The sequence below is a fragment of the Podarcis pityusensis genome (assembly GCF_964106645.2).
Source record: "Podarcis pityusensis genome assembly, chromosome: 12".
Lineage (NCBI taxonomy): Eukaryota > Metazoa > Chordata > Lepidosauria > Squamata > Lacertidae > Podarcis > Podarcis pityusensis.
Window position 1 is genome coordinate 19,741,161 of NC_138037.1, and position 25,855 is coordinate 19,767,015.

Below are 25,855 nucleotides of genomic sequence, written 5' to 3' on the forward strand. Positions count from 1 at the left end.
CCTTCAGAAGCAGTGTGAAGATGTGGCTTTTCCAGAAAGCTTTTAAGATTGGCTGAGGCAGTTTTGAGGGCATTGTTGTACATTTGCATAGCTGTTTTAATGTCTGCTCTGCTGCTATATCCTGTGTGTGTTTGTGATCTGCAATTACCAATATGTTTAATTTGGTTTAGTTACAAAGAAATGCAGGGTATACCATTTTGAAATAGGCAAGCAAACAGCGAATCTACAAAAAGTCACACACAACTTATGCACCTCCCTTCGGAGGCTAGACTGTCTATCACTGACACTTTTGTCCCAGGGAGTCGTGAACGAAGCATTTGTTGGGGGTACTTGTAGCCTCTGAGCATGTTGGCTTTCCTAGGCAGAGAAGTCAAAATAGGCACTGATTTCTATGTTTGAGAGAGAAAAAACCCTTAAGTTCCCTTAACAGAACTCATTACGTTACCTGGCAGCTACGTGTTTCTTCAGTTGAACAAGGCGAAAAAGTTTTGACATTTCCCCCACCCGACCCCCTGGCTGCAGAGCAATCAAAATGGACAATAAAACTTGCCAATTTATGAACAGCTGAAATATAGGCCTATGGGGAGGTGTGTCAACCTCATTCAGATTGATGGCCATGGGGAGTCCCTCTGTTGGAGAAACAAGATAACTTTGAAACGAGGCGAGGAGGAGGAGGAGGCCAAGCGTGCGTAAGACTTGGCCGAGGAGCAAAGCCCAGATTTTTCGTTGGGCAAGTTTTTCCTAAATGCCTTCTATAGAAACTTCAAACATTTTTTCCAAGCAACGCTCCAGGTAAAGTCCCTTGACTTGCGTATCTAAAGAAAAGCACTTTAGCGGCAAACCTCAGGAGCAGATGTCAGCATTTCTGGGACTCATTTGACGTCACTGAAACCAGCGCAGGTGGCCCTGCTGGCAGGGGTCTGGTGGGCCATGCCAGGCAGTGGTTGCAAAACACTGCAGCATCTTGCCATAGTTTCCCGGAAAAACCAAACCAAAGCAATTCCAGCAGCTAATAAAGAGAGCCAAGGGGAGATAGCTTAGGAGTGTGGAACTCTGCAGCTGGCATTGAAGAGGAGCTGTAAAATCCAGATTCAAAACTTTCTTAAAAGACAAACAAACCCAGTTACATTTAAATAGCAAAACTCGGTGTTATTTATGATCAGAATTCCCCCATATTTGTTCATATTTATCATATTTCTTCACACGATTAATACAATTTGGAAATTAAGTACAGTGGTACCTCAAGTTAAGTACTTAATTCGTTCCGGAGGTCCGTTCTTAACCTGAAACTGTTCTTAACCTGAAGCACCACTTTAGCTAATCGGGCCTCCTGCTGCCACTGCGCCGCCAGAGCACGATTTCTGTTCTCATCCTGAAGCAAAGTTTTTAACCTGAAGCACTATTTCTGGGTTAGCAGAGTCTGTAACCTGAAGCGTATGTAACCTGAGGTACCACTGTAGTCGGTGCATGTTTATATTTATTTTATTTATTTCAAACTTTTATATACTGCTTAACATGCTCCTGTACCACTAGTGCAAATGCAGCCCCCGCAGCCCCCTCCACTCACTCAAATGGGCAAACCTTTCTGGACAGATATTCTCGCTGTGAGGAGAAGACAGAAGGCTTGAGTCTCTGGAACTTGAAAGACTACCTTCTTCCGCATGAACCTGCCTCAGAACTAGTATCTTCGTTGCCTCAGTGGTGCCCTGTCTTCAGTGGCGAGTAACCGGGGAGAGGGCCTTCTTAGTGGTGGCACCTGACTTATGACAATGGAGTCTCACTTTTAAGTTTCAGGCACCAGATCAAGCTGACGTCTTCGTTTTTATTCATCCAGGCATTTTAGTCAGTTTTCTTGCCAAGAGAATGCCCTGATGATTTAATGCCAAATGATTTTATTCCTATGGTACCGTATTTTCCGCCCTATAGGATGCACCGTCCCATAAGGCACACCTAGGTTTTTTTGGGGGGGGGGGAATAAAGGGGGAAAAAAATTTCCCACCCAGGCTTCCCCCGACCCCAGCCCCCAGAACAGGCAACTCTCCGCAAGCCGTGGGAGCCTGGCGCCAGGCTCCCACAGCTTGCGGAGAGCTGCGTGAAGCTCAAAGCCTGGGCGCGCTGAGCTCAGCGCGCCCAGGCTTCAGCATGCAGGCAACTCTCCGCAAGCCGCGGGAGCCCAGCGTCGGGCTCCTGCGCCTTGCGGAGAACTGCGCGAAGCCTGGAGAGCGAGAGGGTTCGGTGCGCACCGACCCCTCTTGCTCTCCAGGCTTCAGTGAAAGCCTGCATTCGCCCCATAGGACGCACACACATTTCCCATTCATTTTTGGAGGGGGAAAAGTGCGTCCTATAGGGCGAAAAATACGGTATTTCACCCTGGTTCTGCAATTCGTATCTTGCCTCTGTTTTCATCTTGCTGTTTGTATTATTATTATTATTATTATTATTATTATTATTACTGAGCCCTTACTATTATTTATTTTTGTTGTGCATTCTATTTAATTTATTATACACCCTTTTGTATGCTTTATCTTTTAAATCATCCTGCCACCTGCTTTGGAAGCTTGCTTTCAAGCTGAAAACCAGGCAACTGATAAAACAAAACCAAACCAATAGCTGCTCCAATCAAGGCATACTCCAGCTCCAGGTACAAAGCCCAGTCGCTGGACTTGGGTGATGAACGCTCACCCTGAGGCTACAGAGAGCAATGGAGGAGAGAGTGCTTTAAAATTTTCTTTGACGTGATGGTGAACCACAATACCCAGGAAGCAGGAAGAGATATTTCACCCCCCCCACCTCATTTGCCTGTTGTGCCTTGGGAAAGGAAACAGGCCCCGTTTGCAAGAGAGCAGCCAAGGTGAAGGCCGACACAAACAGAGGCGCTATTTAATGCCTTTTCGTTCCTTGAAGTTCACAGCCGAGCGGGATTGTTCTTTACAGTGAAAGAAGAAGTCCTGGGAAAGGGTGCAAAGGATTGTGCCTCGTCCCATGAGAAACCCTTCCTTTAATTAGGAAAAAAAGAGACCTCGGTGGGGGTTGGGTCTCCTCCCCTCTGTGTTCCTCACAGGCACTTTCGATGTGTTTTACCAGTTTGGCAGCAAATCCCTCTTCTTCACATACTATTGCTGAGGGGGTTGTGGTTAGCAGAGCACAGTCTTTCCTCGTGGACAGTTCTGGGTTCAGTTACTTGCATCTCCAGTTACAAAGAAACAGGAAGTGGCTGATGGAAGAGCCCTTTCTTGACCTTAGAGACCTGGGCAGCTACTGCCAGTCAGAACAGGAAACACTGGGTTAGATGGCCTGACCCTCTATTTAATTCTTATTCTGTCAGCCAAGCCCACTTCCTGTTGAACTTCCACAGGACCTTTTTAAAAAATAATTCATCAGGCATGTTAAGTTTTCTTACTTGCGATTTCTTACCTAATTTTAATCTTGGGTCATTGTGCAAACTGGCATTCCTATCTATTGGCACACAGAGTCAGTGCCTATGGACTGAGCCCAGTGAGGTAACCTGAGCGATGGCTTAAATACTAAGGGAGAGGGGCACGATGGTGGCCTTCCTCCCGAACCGGGAACCATAAGGAACAGGGAAGAAAGAAATTAACAGGAATCCCGGGGAAGGAATGAGAGTTTGAAGTGTCAGCAGAAGGCCTTGATTCCGCAAATCCAGAAAAAGCCTCAAGCCCTTTAAGCTAACAGCCACCACAAGGCAAAACGGGATGATAGAGGAGCATTTGCTGATTCTTTCTCTGGCTCCTGGCCCAGCTCTGTGTTACTTGCAGCAGAGCGGCAACTCGTCAGGTGATCTGGCATAAGGGCCTCGGATTGGCACAGAGGGGTGCCAATCATGGTACTAGGTGGGTGCCATTCATCCTTTGGGAGGGTGGCTTCCTTCTCAGCCTCTTCTGCATCAAGACTGGGAGTGGTCATTTTTTTCACCCAAGGGCCACATTACCTTCTGGGCAAGCTTCTGGAGGCCACATGCCAGTGGTGGGAGGGGCTACCAGGAAAAGTTGGCAGAGCAAAATATGTAAATTTGTACAATAGCCTGGTTTTCTACACATGCGACTCCCACATCCCTCTTTGTCCTCCATCCAGACAAGCAAGAAGCATTATTGGGGTTCAAGGACATGCAAAACACTCCAGGGGGTGAGGGGGACCAGTGAGGGGTGTGTCCTGGGGAGAGTTCTGAGGGCCAGAGAGAGCGGCCTGGAGGGCCACGGAAAGCTGGCTTATACCGTTGGCCCCTCTTAGCTAAGTATTGCTTACACTGACTGGCAGCTGCTGTCCAGGGTTTCAGGCAAGACACTTTCCCAGCCCTATCTGGGAATGAACTCGGGACTTTTTTGAATGTAAAGCAGATGCTCTCCCTCTGAGCTCTGGAGAAGTTCCCCACCTCTAGCCACTCTGCTGGAGGTGAGAACAATAATTATTTCTGTTCCAAATATTTTCTTACCAAAACCAAAGCCAGGAGGAGTAAAAAAAGAATGCACAAAAAACTCCCCATCCTTACCAAAGAAAATGAGAGAAGCGCCTACCCCATATTTCTGGACACGACCTAATAAAGGGCAGTTGGGCTCACAGGGGGCACCTGAAACCTGAATGCTAAATAGAGCCTGCTTTTTCATGTGTGCAGATTTCCTTATGGGCCTACCTTGAGAGCAATCCAAAACCAGAATGGTCTTTTGTGCATTACACCGCTGCTCTTGTTGCCAGTTTTTTTTTTGCAATGACGTAAGAAAGGGTTTTGCCCTCCATGGGGTTGCTGCTGCAGCTCCTACCTGCCCCAGCCAGCGCTTGCCCTAGAGGGCACCACGTTGGGGAAGGCTGATCCGCTCAAATAGCACCAACCCTTAATGTTGCTGGCATTATGAGATTCTCAGCAAGGGTACCTGAGGGTCTTCCTTCCTTTTTCATGGTAACAATCCTCCCCCCTCCCCTAACTAGTATCTTAGAGATCGCTGTTCTCTCTCCTCTCAAATTTGACTTCAACAATTTGGGTCAAAAGCTGGCTCAGGGATGTGAATCCTGGATCTCAGCCAGCAAACTTGCCTCTGTCAGCAGAGAAAGAGTGAGGTGGCCACAGAGTGGTATGAGAATTAGGCTTCTGGATACAAACCTGAAATCAGAATCCAACATTGCTGTCCAGATTTTGTTCGTTTTGTTCAGTTTTTATAAAGCTTACAAGGTTGTGTTCCATCCTTGCCTGGGTCTTCCACAAATACAACAGGAGATCTGAGAGGCCGTTCCTTCAAAGCGAATTGTTTGTGCAGTTTACCCGGGCAATTAAGAACAAGACTCATCAGTGTGAGTCACACTGAACCTTTATTAAAGACTCCACTCTGGCTCCAGAGTTTATTCTGCGAATCTCTGTCTCAAGGGACTGGCAAACTTGTGTTTGGAACCGGCAAAAAAGAAAGCATCTTATTAGCATCATAGAATGGTGATGCTCAAAGGAAAGGACTCAAAGGTGCTGCTACCGCCGCCCCCTCCTTGCACGAGGGCCTCAGTCACTTGCCTTGAGAGATGGGGAGGAGGCAGACGGTACGTAGGGACAAAGGAAGCTGCCCTGTACTGAATCAGACCACTGGTCCATCTAGCACAGCACTGTCTACACTGATGGGCAGCAACTCTTCAAGCTTCCAAGGAGGGGACAGTCCAAGCCCAGGGTGGAGATGCCAGGAATTGAACCTGGAGCCTCCTGAATGCAAAGTGGGTTCTCTACCACTGAGCTAGGACCTTCCTAGCAGACCTTCCCCCGGCAATGACTCAGCCCCATTTGGGGCAAGCAACAGGATGCTCACCCACCCCTAAATACCTGCCTTTGACATTTGCAAAGAAAGATGGTCCGTAGCAAAATGCATGGTGGGGAACCTAGTGTGGTGTGGTGGTTAGAGTATCAGACTAGGACCTGGGAGACCCGGGTTAAAATTCTCACCGTGAGTCCTTGGGCTAGTCACTGTCTCTCAGCCTAACCTACCTCGCAAGGTTATTGTGAAGATAAAATGGAGAAGGGGGAGATGTTTGTGTACACAGCCTTGAGCTCCTTGGAGGAAAGGGGTATAGAAATGCAATATCAATCAATCAATGCTGTGAGCTACTATTCAGGTCAAAACCTAAGTTTGACTTCAAGACAGCAAAAAGATGCTTTGAAATCATGGTTTGATTGTCATGCTCAAGTACATCTGCAGCAACCTAAGCATTGGAAGCAAAGCATGCAGATCAGGTACAAGCTGGGAAACATGGTTGTTGTTGTTTTTTTAATTTCTGGATTCTCAGTCCAAGTCTATGGGAAGGGGTAGAATGATCTTTTCTCTCTATCTACCCCCCCCGCCCGGACATGCATATCACAAGCGATTAAATGCATGTCTCAGCTCTGATACATTCTTATATAAGCATAAGAAGTAGTGGTTGTCATACAGTCCCTTGTCTGAGAGAATTTTGTCTAGTAACATCTGTGGGGAAGGTATGACGCAAACTGTTCTGTATTTTTCACTTTAATTCTTGACCAAGAGTACAGCCAACTTTTTTTGTAATGTCAGGTCTGCTAGAGACAAAGGTTAAGGTTTTAGCAGGCCGGACCTGGCTGCCTCTTGCGCTGTCCACATATGTACTGTGTACGGTTTACATCTATTCCATTCTGCTTGTTTGGCAAACATTGCCTCCAGCAACTACTTACAATCTGTAAATCAACATGGCTTTAGAATCTTTTGATGAAGGGCAGCTCAGAAATATTTTACATAAAATAAACAAACCCTCAGTCAAAAAACATTCCATTTCCCTGTGATGCTGGGAGCAACCAGAGAAGAGCCTGAGCTCATGCTTTTAACTGAAGGATGTGTTAAATGGTCCTACCTTACGCTGAGTGGTGGGGCAGAGATTTGAACTGCCATTGTCCCAGCTACAGCACATGCTGCCAAGGGGATAGGCAGAGCTTTCAGGGAGATTTATTAAGGACAAAATTTTATTTATTGCATTTCTATCCCACCTTTTCTCCAAGGACCTCAAGGTGGCATACATACCGTATTTTTCGCTCTATAAGATGCACCAGACCACAAGACGCACCTAGTTTTTGGAGGAGGAAAACAAGAAAACAAGAAAAAAAATATTCTGAATCTCAGAAGCCAGAACAGCAAGAGGGATCGCTGTGCAGTGAAAGCAGCAATCCCTCTTGCTGTTCTGGCTTCTGGGATAGCTGCGCAGCCTGCATTCGCTCCATAAGACGCACACACATTTCCCCTTACTTTTTAGGAGGGAAAAGTGAGTCTTATAGAGCAAAAAATACGGTAATTCTCCTCCTCCCCATTTTATCCTCACAACAACCCAGTGAGGGAGTTTAGGCTGAGAGTTGAGCGACCAGCCCAAGGTCACCTGGTTAGCCTCATGGCTGACTGGGGTTTTGAACCCTGGTGTGGCGTTTGCCCTCCTAGGGGTGTGACATCATACTGGGTTCATAAGGAAAGGGTTAACTAATTGTAAAATGACTAACCAATGGGAACCCAAGGGGCGAAGTTAATTGTGTATAAGGTTTAAGCACAGAGAGGTTTTTCTGAGAGGAGAGTTAGGAGTTAGAGTTGTTGAGAAGACAGTCTGGAGTTAGATAAGAAGTCTGTGGGTTGGGCTAGTCTGATGTGAGAGAGTGAGAGAATTTGTTAAGAGGAGTCAGTCAAACAGTTGAGATAATCAGACAGAAGGTATTAGGAAGGTATAGACTGGTAAAGAAACGAAAGTTAAGATACTGACAGGAATATTATCTGAGAAACCATAAACTTGTTAATGTTTGTAAAATAATCTTGGTTTTTTTGGTTCACTTTTAACAACTGTCTGGACTCAAGTGTTTTACCCGAGAGTAACGGGTTGGTGGCAGCGGGGAAGTGAGCACAGTGGTGGCACAGGGATCAACAGACCTTTAAACATCTGGGGACCCTGTGTGATCGCCACACCAGGTCTCTCAGGTCTTAGTGCAACACTCCAACCACCACACCACACCGACTCTGGGAAATCTGCCTTGCCCTTTAGGAAATTCCCTGCCCCACAGTCCTTCTGTGGGCGAGGATGCCTTCCAGTTGTGGAAACCAAAGCCTATGTGTGTGACTCAGGAAAGGGAGGAGGACGTTGGGGAATGTGGCAAGAATATGGTGGCGGTGGTTCTGCTCAGCGTCCGATATGGATGGATGGAGACCTGTCCCACAACATCTGAAGACTTGACAGGAAAGAAGGAGCAGCCACCCCCTCCAGGACAGCTGTGAGCCAGAGCTCTGGAGCAGATGCATTCCAGATGAGCACCACTGTTGATTCATGTGCAGGGCGTGACCACGGCTTGCATTTCAGAGCAAGGCAGCTAACATGGACTCATCGACGTGAACCGCCTAGATGCAGGATGCTGGCTGTTTTCTTTCCTTCCTTCTCTCTCTCTTTGCTCCCCTCCAGCCTTCTCCTAGGCACCTCTTAAGGGATCCCTTGCTTCCCTTCTGAGTCATAATCTGAAAGCCTAAATCTGTTTTCTTGGAAGGACGTCTTATTGACTCCAGTCCATCATTTCCAAGTAAGTGTGCTAGGACAGAACCCTCGAGGCACTTTATGCCATATCAGGGGCCCCAGTTTTAAAATATTAGGAACATAAGAAGCAGCCTTATACCCAACCAGACCAGTGGTCTATCTAGTACAGTATTGTCTACACTGACTGGCAGCAGCTCTCCAGGATTTCAGGCAGCCCCACCTGAAGACTGAACCTTCTGTGTGCTCCCTCACTGTGCCGTGGGGCCCTTCCCCACATGAAGCCACTTCCCCCACTCTGGAATCTCAGCTTCCCCATTCTGCGTGCAACAGACTGGGCATAATGGTTGCAACTGGATTCCTTTTCTCTCTTGTACACCGCTGCTCACCAAGGGGTTGGGTGGAAGAGGTTTCTACCTCCCCAGGAATGGCCCACTTCACCTATAGCTTGAAGATTCCTCGGTGTAGCTGTCTCACGTGTCTTTCACCAATTTGGGGACAGACTGAGATTTAACAGGAAACCTGCCCATGGACGAATTTCTGACTATTATGCAGCTGTAAAAAGAATCCCAACAGGAAAAAGAACAATATAGGAAGCCAGGATTCAGAAGCTGCCCTAGATAAACTCAGATCCTTCACTCACCTTGCTCAGAGACAGGTGTTTCCTTTCAATACTGGGCAGTATGTTTGAGGCTCTTTGTAAATAATAAGCAACATAGTTGTTATGATTTTAGGGAAGGAAAAGGGAACAGCAGGTCTCTCCATGCCTTCGCACAGGATAGCTTTGCCCAACCTGGTGCCCTCCAGATGTTGTTGGACTACAAGTTCCATCATCCCTGACTTTTGGCCCTGCTGAGCAGGGCTGATGGGAGTTGGAGTCCAGCCACACCTGGAGGGCCACACACACTTCCCATCCCTAATCTAGCTCAATATTGTCAGCCTTGACTGCCAGTGGCTCTCCACCAGGGATTGAGTGTGGGATCTTCTGCACTGAAAGCAAGTGTTCTTCCACTGAGCTACCCTGAAAACATTGCTGGGGTCTTTGGAAGATGTTTAAATAATTATACAACCTTCCGTACGCATCTGGAGGCAACTCTGTATCGGGAAACTTTTAATCTGTGATGTTCTGTTGTGTTTTTGTATATTCTGTTGGAAGCTGCCAATAATAATAATAATAATAATAATAATAATACCACCATGTTAAAACACTGGTCCCAGGTATGGGGAACCTATGGCCAACCAGAAGCTGAACTATAACTCCCATAATCCTTGGCCATTGGCCATCCTTGCTGAGGCTGATGGGAATTGTAGTTCAACATCTGGAGAGCTAAAGGTTCCCTGCACCTGGTCTATGCTGCCTGCCTGTTAGTGGTTCTCCAGGGTTTCAGGCCTGGAGATACTAGGGTTGCATCTTCCAAATGCAAAACAGATACCCTAGCACTGAGCTACAGTTCTTCCCCATATATCCAGGATGAGGAACCTGCGGCCCTCCAAATGTTGCTGGATAACAAACCACACCCACCCAAAACAGTAGCAGCAGAAGCAAGAAGATAAAATAGCAAATACCCACCTGGGCCAAAATAAAACCGTCCACTCAAAGCAGCTTTGACCAGTCACAAAAGCTTTCTGGGAAAAAAAACAAGGTTTCACATGGCAACCGGAGGTATACATAACAAATTGCCTTGGCAAAATACCCAGTTTATCTGGCCTAGTACTGTTGACACTGGCTGGCAACAGCTCAGAGAGGGGTCTCTTCCAGACGTACCTAAGAAATGCATGCAGTCTGCATGCAAAGCCTGTGGTCTGCTGCTGGGGCCTTTCCTTGAAATCTGTGTGCTTTAAAACTGCTGTCCAAGAATAAGGAACACAAGGGAGATGAATGGCAGGAAATTACCTTTTGCTGTATGCCACGCCCGAGGTATCCCTTCTGCAGGAACTCTTCCCTAGGCTGTTGAGACTGGCACCCCAGGCCTCTGAGAAGGGAAATACCTGCTCCCTCCACCCAGTTCCTGTCCAATTGTGTAATGCTGTGACATGAGGAGAAAAGGAAATTCCTACCCAGTGGCGTTGGCTGTGGGCTCTCAAGTATGAGCAAACTTATCTGTGGCTCCCCTTACTCAAGTGGTATAGCATCAGGCAACAGCACCTTTCCTGCAGATGACTTTGCATGGCTAATCAGCCCTGGGATAGCTCATTGGGTAGAGCACAAGACTCTTAATCTCAGGGTTGTGGGTTTGAGCCCCAGGTTGGGCAAAAAGATCCCTGCATTGCAGGGGGTTGAACTAGATGACACTACACTACAATTCTGTGATTCTGTGCATGAGCTCCTCTACTCTAGTGTAAAGTATATGTGTGATGCTCGTCACCACCTGATCAAGCCGTTACTGCTTCTGGCTTGCCAGCAAGCAAAGCCTTGCTTTGCCAATTCCCATCCATTCTCAAATAGTGACCTGCCTTCCAGCCTTGAATTATATATTCATGAGGGCAAACGCTAATTGTGAGAAAGGCAGGAGAGTCCCAGTTTGAATTTCAACGACAGCAATTAACTCAGGGGGTGGGCCTGCCCTGAAGCCAGTCTCTCTCTCACCATCTGCACTATGGGGGGCAAGAAGGTGACCCACCTCACAGGGTTGTTGTAAGGACTGAGATTGTACAAGGAAAGTGCTCTGAACAGTCTAAAGCACTATATAAATAACTGCTAACACTGCAAGCCTATGCATATCTAGGCGGAAGCGAGTCCCGTTTAGTTAAACGAGATTTACCCCCAGCAAAGCGTACATAGTATTGCAGGCTCCTTCTTCTCTTATTTGCTTTCCTCACAAAAGTGACCTGAAACTAACACAAATAGTATAAACACTGTAACCAATTTTGACAAACACAGCCTTTTGGAATATTCGTGACGAGTTTGCACCCAGGTGGCCCATCTATGGACAAGGTGGGATTTTAATTTAATTCTTTTAAAAAACAACAACACACACACAGATTATTTTATAATCAGCCGGTATAAGAAGCTTCTGTTCGTCCGTAGCCACAGAATGCTTGCCTGGAGATAACAAGGGCTCATCACTTCCAGGAAATACTGGAGATCAGATCTGATTTGATTTGATTCGTAGAGGGGTGAAGTTCCACGGCTGAAGAGTCCTGAATGCAGGTGCCAGGTTAAAATGCTGCTATTTTTGCAGGCATTTTAACAGTAGTGTTGGGAGGGTGCTGATATATTTTAAACCACAGGAATCCATACTGCTGGGAGGGGAGAGTGCTCCTGCTTTTGGGCTTCAATGCAGGCATCTGGTTGACCTCTGTAAAAGAGCAGAATGTCACACTAGATGGGACTTAGGCCTGATGCAGCAGCCTCCTCTTAAATTCTTAATAAATATCTCTCCCACCTTCCCCACTGCTTTTTACTCTGTCTCCTAGCTCCTTTCCGGGGTTCCCGTTGCATCCAGTAGATCCAGACCTACCTTCTGCCCACAGTCCCAGCGTGAGCTCCGTGCCCAAGGATTCACCTTGGTGAGCAGGTAAGCTCTCAGCAGCCCATCTCACTGGGCACCGTGAAGGCAGGACTCGGAATGCAAAGCCGTTCGTTGAGATGCTTGTCAGACGTGAGGCCAGGTGTGGATGCCGTTTGGGTTGATGTCAGCTGGCTCTGCCTGGCAGCGATTTGGAAAGAGGCATTCAGAGAAAGGATTGGGGTGCTGAATTATTGATGCGCATCAATATCCCGAGTAATAGACTCCCCTCTCTCCCCAGCGCTCAGGTTTCATGGGATGCGATTTCCCCAGACTATAGCCCTCTAAAGCTTCAGATCTGGGTTTTTAAGCTACACACGAAAAACCCTGCTCTTAGGGCTCTTTGACAGGGGCAACAGCTAAAAATGCACCAAGGGCAAGCATATCTGCTTGCATGCCATCTATGAACCATGCCGCCACCTCACAGGTGCTTGGAAGGTTGCTATAAGCAGGACTTGGAAACAAATGGTGTGTGTGTGGGGGAGCGGACTGCCCAGTGAGGCCTGTAGCCCACTCCGCTAGGAGGATGAAGTCAGTGTCAAAGCTGCCAGCATCCTTATGGCTTCCTGGAGTTAATGAGCCCTGCTTCGCTTTCTATTGCTGGTTCCCAAAATCCCTTTAGCAACACACGGAGGTGGACGTGGAATCAATTGAGTGCTGGGAAAAGGCCTCTCGTAATGCGGAGTTTCAGTTCAGGGCTAGTTTACAGAAATTTGCACAACAGTTTTGCCAGCCAACCTTCACACCCAAATTGCAAGAGAAGAAATGGGGAGGTGGAGAAGGGGGTCTTGAGCTGCAGATCTTGAGAGCTATGAGAGGAAGGCTCCTCCCCCACCCACCTCCCACTTGCAGCATAGATGATACTAACCCAGTCAGATAGGCGGAGTACAACTAATGAAAATATTACAAAATTATTATTATTGCTGCCTGGAGAGGAGAGAATCTATCAGTTGTGGTTCCTTTCAGTTTCCCAAGCTTCAGTTGAGCTTCCCATATTTCTGCATGGAAAACCCATTTCTCTTAATAGGCACATTTTTGTATGACATTTTTTCTCTCACTCACCAATTTTTTTACAAGTTTCTCCCTCCAATACAATGCATTGTTGTGTGTTCTGCATTTTGGTGCATGCTCTCCTCTAATTTGTACCCAGGGGCAAAAGTGTGTGGAGCAATGAATGTAATTTTTACTTTTGTACCGTGGGCTAGTTTTGTTCACACAACCCTCTCTGTCAGGCAGGCAAGAGGCGTTCGCAGAAGACCACATCAAAGCCATGCAAAAATTCTGCAAAGCAGGAGTGGTGAGGGGTATAGCCTGGGGAGAATGCCAAGGACTTAACAGAAACATGAGAGGCCGCATTTGTCTCCTGGACCTGAGCGCTGGGTTTAGGGACTTCCACTACTGACACTTCTCTCTGCGGTGTGCAGGCCCTGTATTGTATTGTCATCTTCCAGGGATTCTTTAGCTGTGACACGCGTATCTGCAGGGGTTGTACTAGCTGATCCTCAGGATCTATGAAGGGTCTTGCAGCAATCAGGGTCAGCCCCTGTGGGCCCCAGCAGGGCTCTCACACCTTGCAAAATGGCTCGAGCGCCGGCTGTGTTAGGAAGCAGACATTCATTTTCTGGCCACCAGGGTCCGCTTTCGCAGTTCTGCTTTCGCTCTTGAAAAGTCTAGCAGGGAACAGCTGGGAGGGCTTGTGGGTCGCCGTGCCAATTGTGGTGGGTTTGTTCAAGTGTCTCGACTCGTGCGCACCAGGCGCGGTCCCGATCGCGTGCCCCAAGCACTGCAGTCGTGCAAAACAGCCCGAGGCACGGAGCCCCTCGCAGCCCCTTGGAGACACTGGCTCCTAGGCGATGAGCCGCGGTGCCAACTGGGTCACAAGCGGCGGGGCCGGCAGCTCCCTGAGCGATGCCCACAAGCGAGCACACGGGCTGGATCCGGCCTGCGTCCTCAGCCTCCACGTGGCTTCCTTTCTGGTTCAACAAGATCTCTTTCATGTTGCTCAATGCGCTGCGAGTTTGACTCCCGCCACGCGCACCGCTTGCGCATTTTTTTCCTAGGGAGGAAACGCGAGTGGTTGCGTGAGATCAGCCTCCTCCTCCTCGCTGGCGTCTCACCAGTGAGCCCGGGCTCCGCTTCCAAAAGGGGCCGGGCTGGCAGTCGCAGATCCGGCCGAGAAGGTCGAGGCCGGCCCCTTAATTGGCCTGAGGCGCCCTCTGCTGGACATCGCTCAGACGCTCAGCCACGCAGCTCATTTCCGCAAGAGGCCGGCCAGCTGGTGACTCTTCCCCAGGCGAGAACCGGGAAAACAACGCGCGTGGCCTGAGGCCTCTTCTGCAGGTACTCTTTACATTTATATCGCATATAGTTCCACATATGTGTGTGTGTGAGAGAGAGAGGTGGGGACAGAACGTGCTTTGGCAAAGAAAAGTGATGGAAAAAACTTGGGTCATTAGAAATATATTTCTTTATACATTTCTTTCCCACAGTTTATATACCAATTAACGCCTTAGTTTCTAAGTGGCATGCAGCAGAGTTAGTCAGATACAGTAAAGATAAGAGCTAACCCTAAAAGCAGAAAATTTATTTTAAGTGCATTGCTGGAAATAGTACATGGGTAGGCAAACTAAGGCCTGGGGGCCGAATCCGGCCCAATCGCCTTCTAAATCTGGCCCACGTATGGTCCGGGAATCAGCTTGTTTTTACATGAGTAGAATGTGCCCTTTTATTTAAAATGCATCTCTGGGCTATTTGTGGGGCATGGGAATTCGTTCATCCCCCCCCAAAAAAATATTGTCCAGCCCCCCACAAGGTCTGAGGGACAGTGGACCGGCCCCCTGCTGAAAAAGTTTGCTGACCCCTGATAATAGTAAAATATGTAGCTGGGAAGAGGCTGCTGCATATACTTTGTGGTTCTTAATTACCAGGGACAACAGTCCTGTTTTTTTGCGTTCCCATCCTCAAGTAAACCACTTGCTTTATTTTGTCCTGAATTGTGCCTTTAGGGCAATACATCATCAAAATGCCGTGAGTGCAAGTTGTCCGCCATTGCCATTCTCTGGCAGAATTCACCTTCCTCCCCAGGGCCTCCAGAGGGACAATCTCTGGATTCGAAGGATGGATCTTTGGAACATAGGAGGCAAATAGAAAGGCCAAGTCAGGAGAACTTTCTGCTTGAGCAATCTGAGCTGGCCATTTATTCATTCAGTTGCAGTCCTATCCCGCCTTTTTCGCCAAGGAACTGAAAGTGGTGAACGTGGTTCCTCCATTCTTCATTTATACCCCACAACAATCCTGTGAGGTAGGTCAGGCTGAGAGGCAGCGACTGGCCCAAGGTCGCCCAGTGAGCTTCATGGCTGAGTTGGGATTTGAACCCTGGTCTCCCAGGTCCTAGTTTGACACTTGGACCACTACACCACTCTGGTACCACCTTCTTTGCTGGAAAACCTCTGGTAAAATAACTCTTTGCACGTTGCGAATGTGTCTCAACCCCCATTGGCCCGAACATGGAAGAAGGAAAAGGTTAAAGTTGTTTCTTTGAATGCCTTCATTGTCCCCCAAATCAGAAAGGCCAGAATATTACTAAGCCAAATGTGGCATTGCATCAACATGAAGCAAGCCGCTAAGGGAATCTTCTCCAACCTGGTGCTCTTCAGATTACAGTTCTCATCAACCCCAGCCACATGGCCAATGTGTACAAACATGGCATGCAGGAAACCCCAAATTCAATCCTTGCTATCCTCAGGTAGGGCAAGTAATTTCCCCCTGCATTTTATTGTGGAATTATTTATTTTGGAAATCTGCTTTGAGGTTTTTGGTTTTTTTGCAATTAAGTGGCATGTAAATTTTATGACACAAATAAAAATAAAATGACCCTAATCCTAAGGAGCCACTGACAATATAGCCACTGATATGTAGACAATATTGAACTAGGCTGCAGGTGCCCTCCTGATATTGCTAGACTCCAACTCTCATCAGCCACAGCCAGCATGGCCAAAAATCAAGGATGATGGGAATTGTAGTCCAGCAACATCTGGAGGGCACCAGGTGGGTGAAGGCAGCCCTAGTGTGAGGACATGGGGAGCCTGCCTTCCATTTTCCCTCTTCCCCCAACCTTTTTCCTAAGATAACAATGGGGACCCTTCAGATGTTGTTGGACTAAAACTCCTATCATTCATGACCATTGGGTGTTTCCCTGGAGCTGATGGGCGTCGGATTCCAGCAGGTTTCCCATCCCTGCTGTATAATCATTACCATAAATGTAACGTTTATGGTTTACAAAGAGCCTCAGACATACTGCACAGTAATTATATCAGGCTCACAGTCTGAGAAGACAACACTGTGAGGAAAGGAGGAGGAGGACAAGGACGCAAAGGGGAAGAAAAAAGATTATAGCAATTCATCATCTCAACATAAAAAAGGAGAAGGCGAGAAAGCAGACTGCAGGCTCTGTCAGCTCTGCTTCTCTTGACTGGATTCCCATTGATGAAGTTGTCTGTACTGGGCAGGAGCAGAAGGGTCAAGCGCCTGTGTGCTTCACCCATTTGGGGGAGAGCGAGTGAGATTGTTCACATTCTGAGCCAGACAGAAACATTCGTAGCCAGCAGCATCTCTTGGGTTCCAGATTTCACCGGGAGAGGAAGTGTGTCACTGAATTTGTTAATGTGTGATTGCAACCACATTGCAGTGCTCCTCTGACCCACAGGTGCTTAACTGGATTCCTGGTATCCATACTCTCCATTGTAAACAGATCACCACCACCGTCAAATTCTTTTTATTCCAGAATGGGTTTCTGGTTGAACACCTGACTAAGCAAGGTGGGTGCACCTGGTGCCATGGCGGTCCTTATCACATCACAAGAGGGTTGGGGGCCTGTGGGTCTCTAAAGGCAGCTGGACTCCAACCCCCATGCGTTCCAGCAGCCAGTATGGCCAATGGTCAGGGGTGGTGATCGGAGCTGTTGTCCAGCAACATCTGGCAGGTTCCAGATCTCTCAGCCCTGCACCACAAGGATCATAAACTAACCCTTCTAGAATCATAGCATTGTAGAGTTGGAAGGGGCCACAAGGGCCCCCTGCAATGGATGCAGGTTTAAAGCATCCATGACAGATGGCCATCCAATCTCTGCTTAAAATCCCCCAAGGAATAAGAGTCCACAATCTCCAGAGGGAGTCTGTTCCACTGTCAAACAGCTCTCACTGTCAGAAAGTACTTCTGGACTCCTTTCTTGTAACTTGAAGCCATTGGTTCAGGTCCCAACCTCTGGAGGAAACAAGCTTGTTCCCTCTTCCATGTGACCGCCCTTTAGATATTTGAAGATGGCTATCGTATCTCCTCTCAGTCTCCTCTTTTCCAGGCTAAACATACCCAGCTCCTTCAACTGCTCCTCATAGGGCTTGGTTTCCTCTTCCTTCTTAGCTCTTCTGATGACCTTTCCTCACATTTGGTATCCCATGATGCACTTGGGACCCAAGCAGCAGCCTTCTTAGATACTCAAAAGCAGTGAAGGGTTTTCCAGCAGGTGTTTTAAGCTGACCCTTCAATGCCCAGTTTAGCAGCCAGGATCTAGACTGGGCCAGGAAAAGAGTAACGCAGAAAAGGGAGATTTAGTCCAGATATTACTGGAGCAAAACCTCATTTCTTGAATGAATTGCAGAGGGCAGGCCTGACAAAAGACATCTGAGTTAGGAGGTAAAATATCACACAAGCACCCGGTAAATAAAATCAGCCGGATTAATTTCTTCTCTTCTCCTGCCCTGGCCCAGCTCTCCCAACATGATGCTCAATTCATCATCAAGCGTACAGCGCACAACGATTTTCCACAGGAATTGAAGCACTTATGATAAAATGTTGCCAGCTCCAGCTACATTATTATAAAAACAACATCTAATTTATGGCATTGGAGTGCCAATGCATTTCTTCACTGTAAGTCACCCCTGCGTAGGATGGGCTATAAAACCGTGAGGCACAATGGCTTTCCTCGCCGCTTGCGATATCGCAGTAATCAACCAGAAATATTTCCCACTGTGGAAATTAGCGCTGATTAAATTCCATAGCCCGATCTAATCACAGCAAAAGGTATTTTGACAAAACAGCACATTTTCGAGGTAGGAATTCAACAGTAGGCTCAACATTTAGGCAACAGAAAAATTTAGGCGGCCTCATATCATCAGTACTTAGGCATTTGCTTTGTCCTGCTGAAACGTGCCAGGAGTTTGAAAATGTATGTTACATTAAATGGCAGCTTTTTACTGTCTGTCAGGGTTCAACCCACTTTTCCAAGTTCCATCACTTAGACTGGAGGGTCTCCCATTCCAGCATACTATTGACACTTTTTATTGAGGCCCAGTAAATTGACCACCCAAAGCCAGACTTTTGCCTCTTAACAGTCATGATGTCATAGTAGGAGGATGCCGTAACGGTCACTATAATCATGGAGACCAGATTCTCCATATCTACGTAGTTTTGATTCCATTAGGAGAAATGTCCCAATGGTAAAAAGGGCCATTTGACACTGGGGCAGGCTGTCTTGCCTTCACAGAGCCTGAATGCCCACCTATCAGCAGTGCTGTGGATTCCAGCACTGAAGGTTGGGACAGATGACTGCCAAAGACCCTTCCAACTCTAAAATCCAGTGATTCTGTCTCATGGGTCTGTTTATTTTAATTAGTTTCAATTAAAAGTGTTCTTCTGTTACAAAACAGACAAAAAAGTGGATAAAAGTGCAGCGGGGAGAGAGATGGGGAGGTGTTGTTGTTTCATTCCGTTGCATAGTGTTAGTGTAGGGTTTGTATCAGCATCGTGTGGATTGGTCCTTTGTTTATGCTGGTTGCAGAAGTATGGCTTCTTTGCATGTGTATTTGAGGGGGTGGGTTGGTTGTTGGGTCAGATTAGCCCATACAGTCATAACTTGGGGTTGAAGTAGCTTCAGGATGAATATTTTTGGGTTGCGCAACCCAAAACAATGGGGCGTGTTACTTCCGGGTTTTGTTGCTCGCGCTCAAAATGACATCACGCGCATGCGCGGAAGCGGTGGAACGCGACCCGCGCATGCGCAGACGAGCAGTCGTGTGTTATGTTCGCTTCAGGATGTGAACGGGGCTCCATGCTAATTTGTTTGTTGGTTAACTTTTCTAGTATGGCAGTTTCCCATACATTTTGGTACCACTGGTCTACCGCATGTTCACTCCTGATATCGCGGGCCTGTTTTGAGGACATTATGGGATAAACCCCCTCCGTACTCCCCTGAGCTTTTTGAGATCATAATGCAATTGATAATAATGAGGGAATCAGATCCTGTGACTTTTCTCTCAGGTGGTCTCAGCCTGGAGAAGTACACCCAAAAGAGCAAGGGCTCGTTAAAGAGACCCAAAAGAAACCAGTCGCAGCACTGATATCCGCATCCCAATTCCACCCGGCTGCATTTTAAGAGGGAATGAGAGAAAGAAAAATGTTTTGGATCCAATTCCCAGCTCCGTTGGCAGGTTGGGGGTGACACGTCGAGTACTTTTACCATTTTATGGCCAGGTTTTGGCAGGAAAGGAGCAGCTAAATTATACCCTTAGGGAAAACAGACAGATTTAACAGCCCATGGTTTCCTGGCGCCCGGCCCAGAGTGCCTTCCCTTAGCTCAGAGGGCATTGCTCTGTCTGCACCATGGTACCAGGCAAAGTAACAGGAGAGCTGGCAATGTCAGCCTGCAAGGTTTGACAGAAGAGACAATAGCACGTCGCTCATGCAGCAGCTCAGATAAGGCTCTGACAAGCCAGGAATATGGGTGTAATTTAGATCAGTGTTCCTGGAAACTGAGTGGTGCTGAAAAATAGTTTTGACATTTCCAAAGAGAGTTGAGCAGACATAAGCACATCACTTAATAGATGAGAGTGTGAAAGGGCCAGAATAGCAGGTGGGAACGGGATATAGCAAAAGGCAATTTAGCAAGGACCTCTCTCCAATATTCTGGTTTGCTGCAAGCCAGCTTTTAATGTGGGGGAATAGGCAAGAATACAACACCCCTCCCCTCCTCATACACAGCCTGAAGTGGTGCACAGCTCTTGAGTTCACCCACTTCAGTCTATTATTTCATTCTGTGTAATGCTGGGAAGTGGAATCTGTGCCCATCCCATGTGTTTTCGGATTTCAGTGCCCATTATCCCTGACCCTTGGCCATGTTAGCCAGGGCTGATGGGAATTGGGAGTGCAACATCACCTGGAGGAACAGAAGTTCCTCACCCAAAGTGTGAAGTATTGAAATGATTGTAGCAACACCAACATTGCCCTAGCCAACTCTTAGGTTGGTTGACTGGTGTTGCTAAACCAGCTCTAAGAAAAACCAGATGAGATGGTGAGTCTATACCACAGATCTGTCCCTTTCTTCCTCTGCAAAAGAGACTTCCATTTTTCTGCCTCATTTTCAGAACGCTTTAGAATTTGTTTAGACTTTTGATAGCTTACCTTGCAGAAGTGCTAAGAATGGCACCTTTCCCTTTCCTCTCTGCAGCCTCCCTAGCTGCCCACATTTCCTGATCTGAAAAGCAGCCTCAAAGGAGGAGATGCTGCACAATGTCTTTCCCTGACCTTTAATGGAAGCACAAGGCACCCAGGAGGGCTGCAGAGTGCAGAGAGATGATTTGTAGAATGAAAGGGACCCCCACAAATGCTACTCAGACACCTTGAAAGTAATCATGACAAAAACCCTGCAACCCACGATGGGAATTTCACAAGAAAATGATCTACCTTTGACCATTTTCAATTGCAGTTTCTTTTCTCATTCATTGATAAATAATGGTGTGTGTGGGTGTGTGCAGGGGGAGAACAGGAGTAACTTTTGAACTGCACTAATCTGGACTTCTAACTTCAGGTGGTGGTGGGAGCCTCACATGATTGGATGCCCCACTGTGTGTCCACACACACAAACACTGATGGGATCCTGCAGTCATTTGACTGGATTTTGCATTTGAGCTCTGCAAAATACTGTGACCCCCCCCCCCCCGCTAATTCCTGCATGGCCTTTTGTAAAACTAAACTAAAAAAGCCAATAGTTTTTCTTCTCTGGGGTCAGGGTATATACTGCATGCCCTATGCACATATGTGATCACTTTTAGTTTATTGGTTTTCAGTGAGTCACAACATTCTCTGCCACAGACAAATAGCTCCCTTCACAGAAACCTGGACTTCTTGAAATTGCAGAGCCATGCTCTTGTGTGAAAAGTGTACCCATTTTGTAGAACATTTTAGACAATTGCAATGTGTTGTGTTGTGGATCTGCCTTTGAAAACAAACTGCAGCCGGTCCTGAAGAGGGCGGCAAAAGCATTACCTGGGACTGGTATTGTTGTTGTTGTTTAGTCGTTTAGTCGTGTCCGACTCTTAATGACCCCATGGACCAGAGCACGCCAGGCACTTCTGTCCTCCACTGCCTCCCGCAGTTTAGTCAAACTCATGCTGGTAGCTTCATAAACACCATCCAACCATCTCATCCTCTGTCGTCCCCTTCTCCTTGTGCCCTCCATCTTTCTCAACATCGGGGTCTTTTCCAGGGAGTCTTCTCTTCTCATGAGGTGGCCAAAGTATTGGAGCCTCAGCTTCACGATCTTTCCTTCCAGTGAGCACTCAGGGCTGATTTCCTTAAGAATGGATGTGTTTGATCTTCTTGCAGTCCATGGGACTCTCAAGAGTCTCCTCCAGCACCATAATTCAAAAGCATCGATTCTTCGGCGATCAGCCTTCTTTATGGGACTGGTATAAGACCATCTTTACACCTTTCCTTTGCAGGCTGCACTGGCTTCCTGCATTTGGATCCAATTTAAAGTGCTGGTTTCAGTCTTGAAAGCCTGAAATGGCTTGTGATCAAGTTACCAAATGGAGCGTCTTCTCTGGTGTGCACCTGCCCAAACCTAAAGATCTTTGGTGGCTCTCTTTTCTGAGTGGCTCTGCCAAATAAATAGGTTAGGCAGGGCCTTTCTGGTAGTGGCACCCCTGCTAGGGACTGGTTTTTCCAGTGAGGTTTGCTTGCCATCATTTTCATGATCTCTTCTTGTTCTATATAGCACTCCCACAAGAAAAGAACACGAACAAGCCCCAAACTACAGGGGGATGCACAGGTAAGTAATAACAGTATAAATAAGAATCTTTACAAAAAGCACCAACATGGTGTCCATATTTAATGCAATGGTAAAAGGTAGACAGTCCTATGCATTATTTGTGATAGTATATGTAATAAAACTCCAATGAATTGCATAAATGTGTTCTGGGTTTTCCAATCCACTGGAGACTTTCAGATTGTGAATCCCCCCCCCCCCCCAATTGCCACATTCCCTACATTCTTACTTTATTACCTTTTGGCACCAAGTGGAAGAACATTGAATTCATCCAGGCTTTTTTAAGAACTTCATGTTTCACCGCCTGGCTCTTTGTGTTTTAAATTCGGTTTTGATTATGTTCATTTTTAGAATCAACCCATTACAGTGTCCATTATTTTATACTTCAGTGTTGTTCTTATAATCTGAACAGTTTAGAAACTTCTGCTATGGGTATCAATATAAATGAAATAAATAAATAAATCATGAGCCAGTCCTCTCATAGCAAGCTATTACTAGTTTTCATCTAGCATAGGCAGGTCCCCACATAAAGCAGGCTTGCATACAGGACTTGGAACTCAAACTGATGCTCACATATGTAATGGAAGTACAGCATATAATTTGCAGTTGCTTCCTTTTTTAAAGCTGTGTTTGTTGACATCTCTGGACACTACTTATGCAGAAGTATTAAGGACTTTTGGTTTTGTGGGCTAAGTCACACTTCAGGTTACAACAAGGCCACTCAATTCAGTCTGTTCAATGTGCTTGATTGCATTTGATTTGGTCAGGTTAAGAACAGCATCTCAAGAGATCATCATGTCACTTAGCAACAATGGCTTGAAGATTTTCCTCCTGTAAAGGTAATTTTGAACTGTTAAGTCTACTGAAATGCTTTCCCGGGTTTACAGGCAGGGAAAACATTTTACTGCATCTCTTTGAAAGACACATAAAAGGGAGGAAATCTTTTGAATATGTTGTGGTAATTCAAAGTGAATAGATAGCTACCTAAAACAGTAACCAGATATGGCTTTGCATCCTTTGTTGAAATCAGAATTTAATTCAGTGCCGGGGGGGGGGGGGGACGCACCACATGATTTCTGAGCAAAAGCCTTGAAACTTACTATATTTTAGCAGGTCTGATATAAGCCAGAGATTACAAAGTCAGCTAAGATCTAGAGCAGTGATCCATGAGCCAAATTATTTTATCTGGCTATCATTTGTCTTATTACAGTTTAATCAAGGTATGATAATTTTTGTTCTGTTTCACTCATAGGGAAAAGAAGCAACGAGGCTGCATTTCTCCGCAATGCTTGCTATTGTAGGCGAATTCAGGAAAGGTGCTACTGCCAAGCTGCAGCTTGAAGGTATATTTCAGTAAGTATATCCATTTCTTCTGTCTCCTCTTTCCTACAAACGGCAACTGTTTATCAGCTGGTCCCCTACTGATGGACCCATTAGCACGAGTGGTTCAGATGGTTGAAGACTCAGACTTAATGTCTGGCAATACAGAAAAACATAAAAATGACAGTATCTTTATCTAGAGGCTCTGATTATGCATCACCATTATTTCATGAGCAGGGAACTCAGTGGAGAACCTTGGTTGCTTGTACACAACATTTTATAGGACATTAGATCACAGGCGCCAGTTCTCTCTATATCACGAAATACTAATTTTCTGAATCAGAAAATTTCTGCTCTTTGTTCACAGCACAATGCAAATATTTTCTGTGTTTTACTGAAATGAGGTATTTTCCGACAGAATCAGTTACGTGGGAGAAGAACAACAAGTCTGTGTGCATTGCTAAGAGTTTATTCTGAAGCTTTGCTTTGAGTCTTTGTCATAAAAGACAGTTTATCTTTACAACAAGTTTTTTGAAACTGAGATGTTTTTTTATTTCTACTATTACAAAAGTAGAGCATAGGAGACTTTTCAGAGCCATCTTCAAAAAGCAGACCGATCTTTTTTGTATATAAACTGTACACAGAAAAAAAACAAGGCACTATACATTTTTGGGATAACAAAGTATATCAAAGTTGGATTTGGAGAGTTTCTCAAGAAACTTGTGTGATGATGCTTTGTTCAGTTTAGCACCTGAAGCAGCATTGAGACCAATTCGTCGCCTATTAAAAAGAGAAACCATTCAGAGATAGAGGGTGGGAAGACACAAAGAGAGAGTAAAAACATAATTGGTAGTTTAACTAATTCAGACCAAGCAACTGCGCCGCCGAGCTACTTTTCTGAAAGTCCTTCTTCACTGAAGTCTTGAAAGTGAATAATACACATTGCATTGTTAAATACATCCTTGTCCTATGTGTTTTATATAAATATAAATTCTTTTTGAAAATCCACAGCTTTAGACAAAATAACACTTTACAAAGAGAACGTCTTCAAAACCCAAATGGCAAGTAGTGTAACGCAGCTAAAAAGATCCGCCATTGCTGCTGCAGCAGCAGCCTGAGAAACTGCTGCTAAAGTACAAGGGAGAACACAATTCATCAGCTGTCAAATTGCCTTACCTTCCCAAACAAAAGAGCCTGCAAAAGAGTTCTCTCACACATTTACAATATGACGTGATTTAAGAAGAGGCAGTAATCTACAGCCTTCCGGCGGTATCTTGTTGGCTTGGTGAAGGGGGGGGGGGTGAGCGCAAGTTGGCCACGCTGCTGCTTTGTCCACGAGGTGCTGAAAATGACACAAGATCCCACTCCAGCTTTAGCCCTTAACTGCAACATGGCCAGGTTACTTAGAAGAGTCCTTTTGCCTTTTTAAGGTTCACCTGTTTCCAGGAAGGCAGTGTGTTATATTCCTCTCTTGTCATCTGCAATCCAGCCTGCATTAAAAGGATTGTTGAAGGGTAAGCGTTAAGAAGTGTAAAAAAGAATAGCAATGCAAAGAGTAATTATAGAGACATCTGTGAGATGTGTATTCCCATTTACCTCAAAATCTTCATCTGAAAGGTAGATTTCAAGATTTAGTGGATCCACACCCTCTGGGAGGGGCCTTGCTAAAAGTTCGGCCAATGGGTACAGCTTCTTGCATAGTTTGGCCAGCACATCTTCCACAAGGATTATCTGGTTAGAAGCTTCAGCGTCCTAGAGGGGAGGAAAAGATTTAGAAATTTCGAGTGGTTCAGAAAGAGATAAGCAGCCAAATATTCTCTACAGAGAAGTCAGGTGATAAACAAATTCCCCCCTCTTCAATCTGAAAGGAATTATGTTTGTATATACTTACAATAACAACCTCATTTGCTATGGCTTAGCATTAAATGAAGAAACCAGGGCAAGCTTTGGGCTTGCATACAGTCTCCCTCCCTCCTTGCCTTCCATGATGGCTGGAAGTCAGGTGGCCAAGACACTTTTTGATTCCTTTTTCAATTAACTACTATATTTACTTGAGCCTAATGTGCCATCAAAACTAATGTGCACCTCAGTTTTTCAGAACCTTGAAACAAATAAAGTATTTGCTGGCAAATGTAAATGTGCCATGGAATCTAATGCACACCTTAAATCCCACAACATAATTTGACCAAAAAAGGTGAGCATTAGATTCGAGTAAATACGGTAGTTTAGCAATATTGTTTATATTTTTCATGCCATGGCCAGTGGATGGGTGGTGCCAGAAGCAGAAGTGGGAGGAGAAACAAGTGTTAGTTTACTCGCACTTTGCAATCAGAACAGAGCCACTGTTTCATCTGAAAAAGCAGGTCTGTGAAATGTACATTTTACCCAAGGAGCTTTGTTTAGTTATTTTACAGATATGGCAGCCGATTTAGAACGA

At 46.1% G+C, this 25,855-nt stretch overlaps 2 protein-coding genes and 1 long non-coding RNA gene across 18 annotated transcripts in view; 1 reads left to right on the plus strand and 2 right to left on the minus strand.

Annotated features, from left to right (window-relative positions):
* The window catches only part of LOC308459705 (uncharacterized protein), an 80,991-nt gene extending 66,796 nt beyond the window's left edge, over positions 1-14,195 (plus strand). The window contains exons 3-4 of the mRNA XM_080975317.1: positions 11,908-12,008; positions 14,060-14,195. Of these exons, the coding sequence (XP_080831443.1) occupies positions 11,908-12,008; positions 14,060-14,084 (126 nt within the window). The 3' untranslated portion in view covers positions 14,085-14,195. The remainder of the gene's footprint in view (positions 1-11,907; positions 12,009-14,059) is intronic.
* LOC308459708 lies at positions 10,029-13,695 on the minus strand. Of its 2 annotated transcripts, none has more exons than XR_013978279.1 (3): positions 13,570-13,695; positions 11,952-12,140; positions 10,029-11,789 (listed from the first exon to the last, which is right to left on the minus strand). It is a non-coding gene; the product is annotated as an uncharacterized lncRNA (long non-coding RNA). The 2 variants fall into 2 exon arrangements; XR_013978280.1 differs by lacking the exon at positions 13,570-13,695 and adding an exon at positions 13,062-13,191.
* A 9,676-nt stretch (positions 14,196-23,871) lies between the features above and the next one.
* SVIL (supervillin) overlaps positions 23,872-25,855 on the minus strand; it is a 143,991-nt gene continuing 142,007 nt past the window's right edge. For all 15 annotated transcript variants that reach the window (XM_080975248.1, XM_080975249.1, XM_080975260.1 and 12 more), the window contains 2 exons: positions 25,015-25,170; positions 23,872-24,908 (listed from right to left, as the gene is read on the minus strand). In XM_080975248.1, the coding sequence (XP_080831374.1) occupies positions 24,822-24,908; positions 25,015-25,170 (243 nt within the window). In that variant the 3' untranslated portion in view covers positions 23,872-24,821. The remainder of the gene's footprint in view (positions 24,909-25,014; positions 25,171-25,855) is intronic.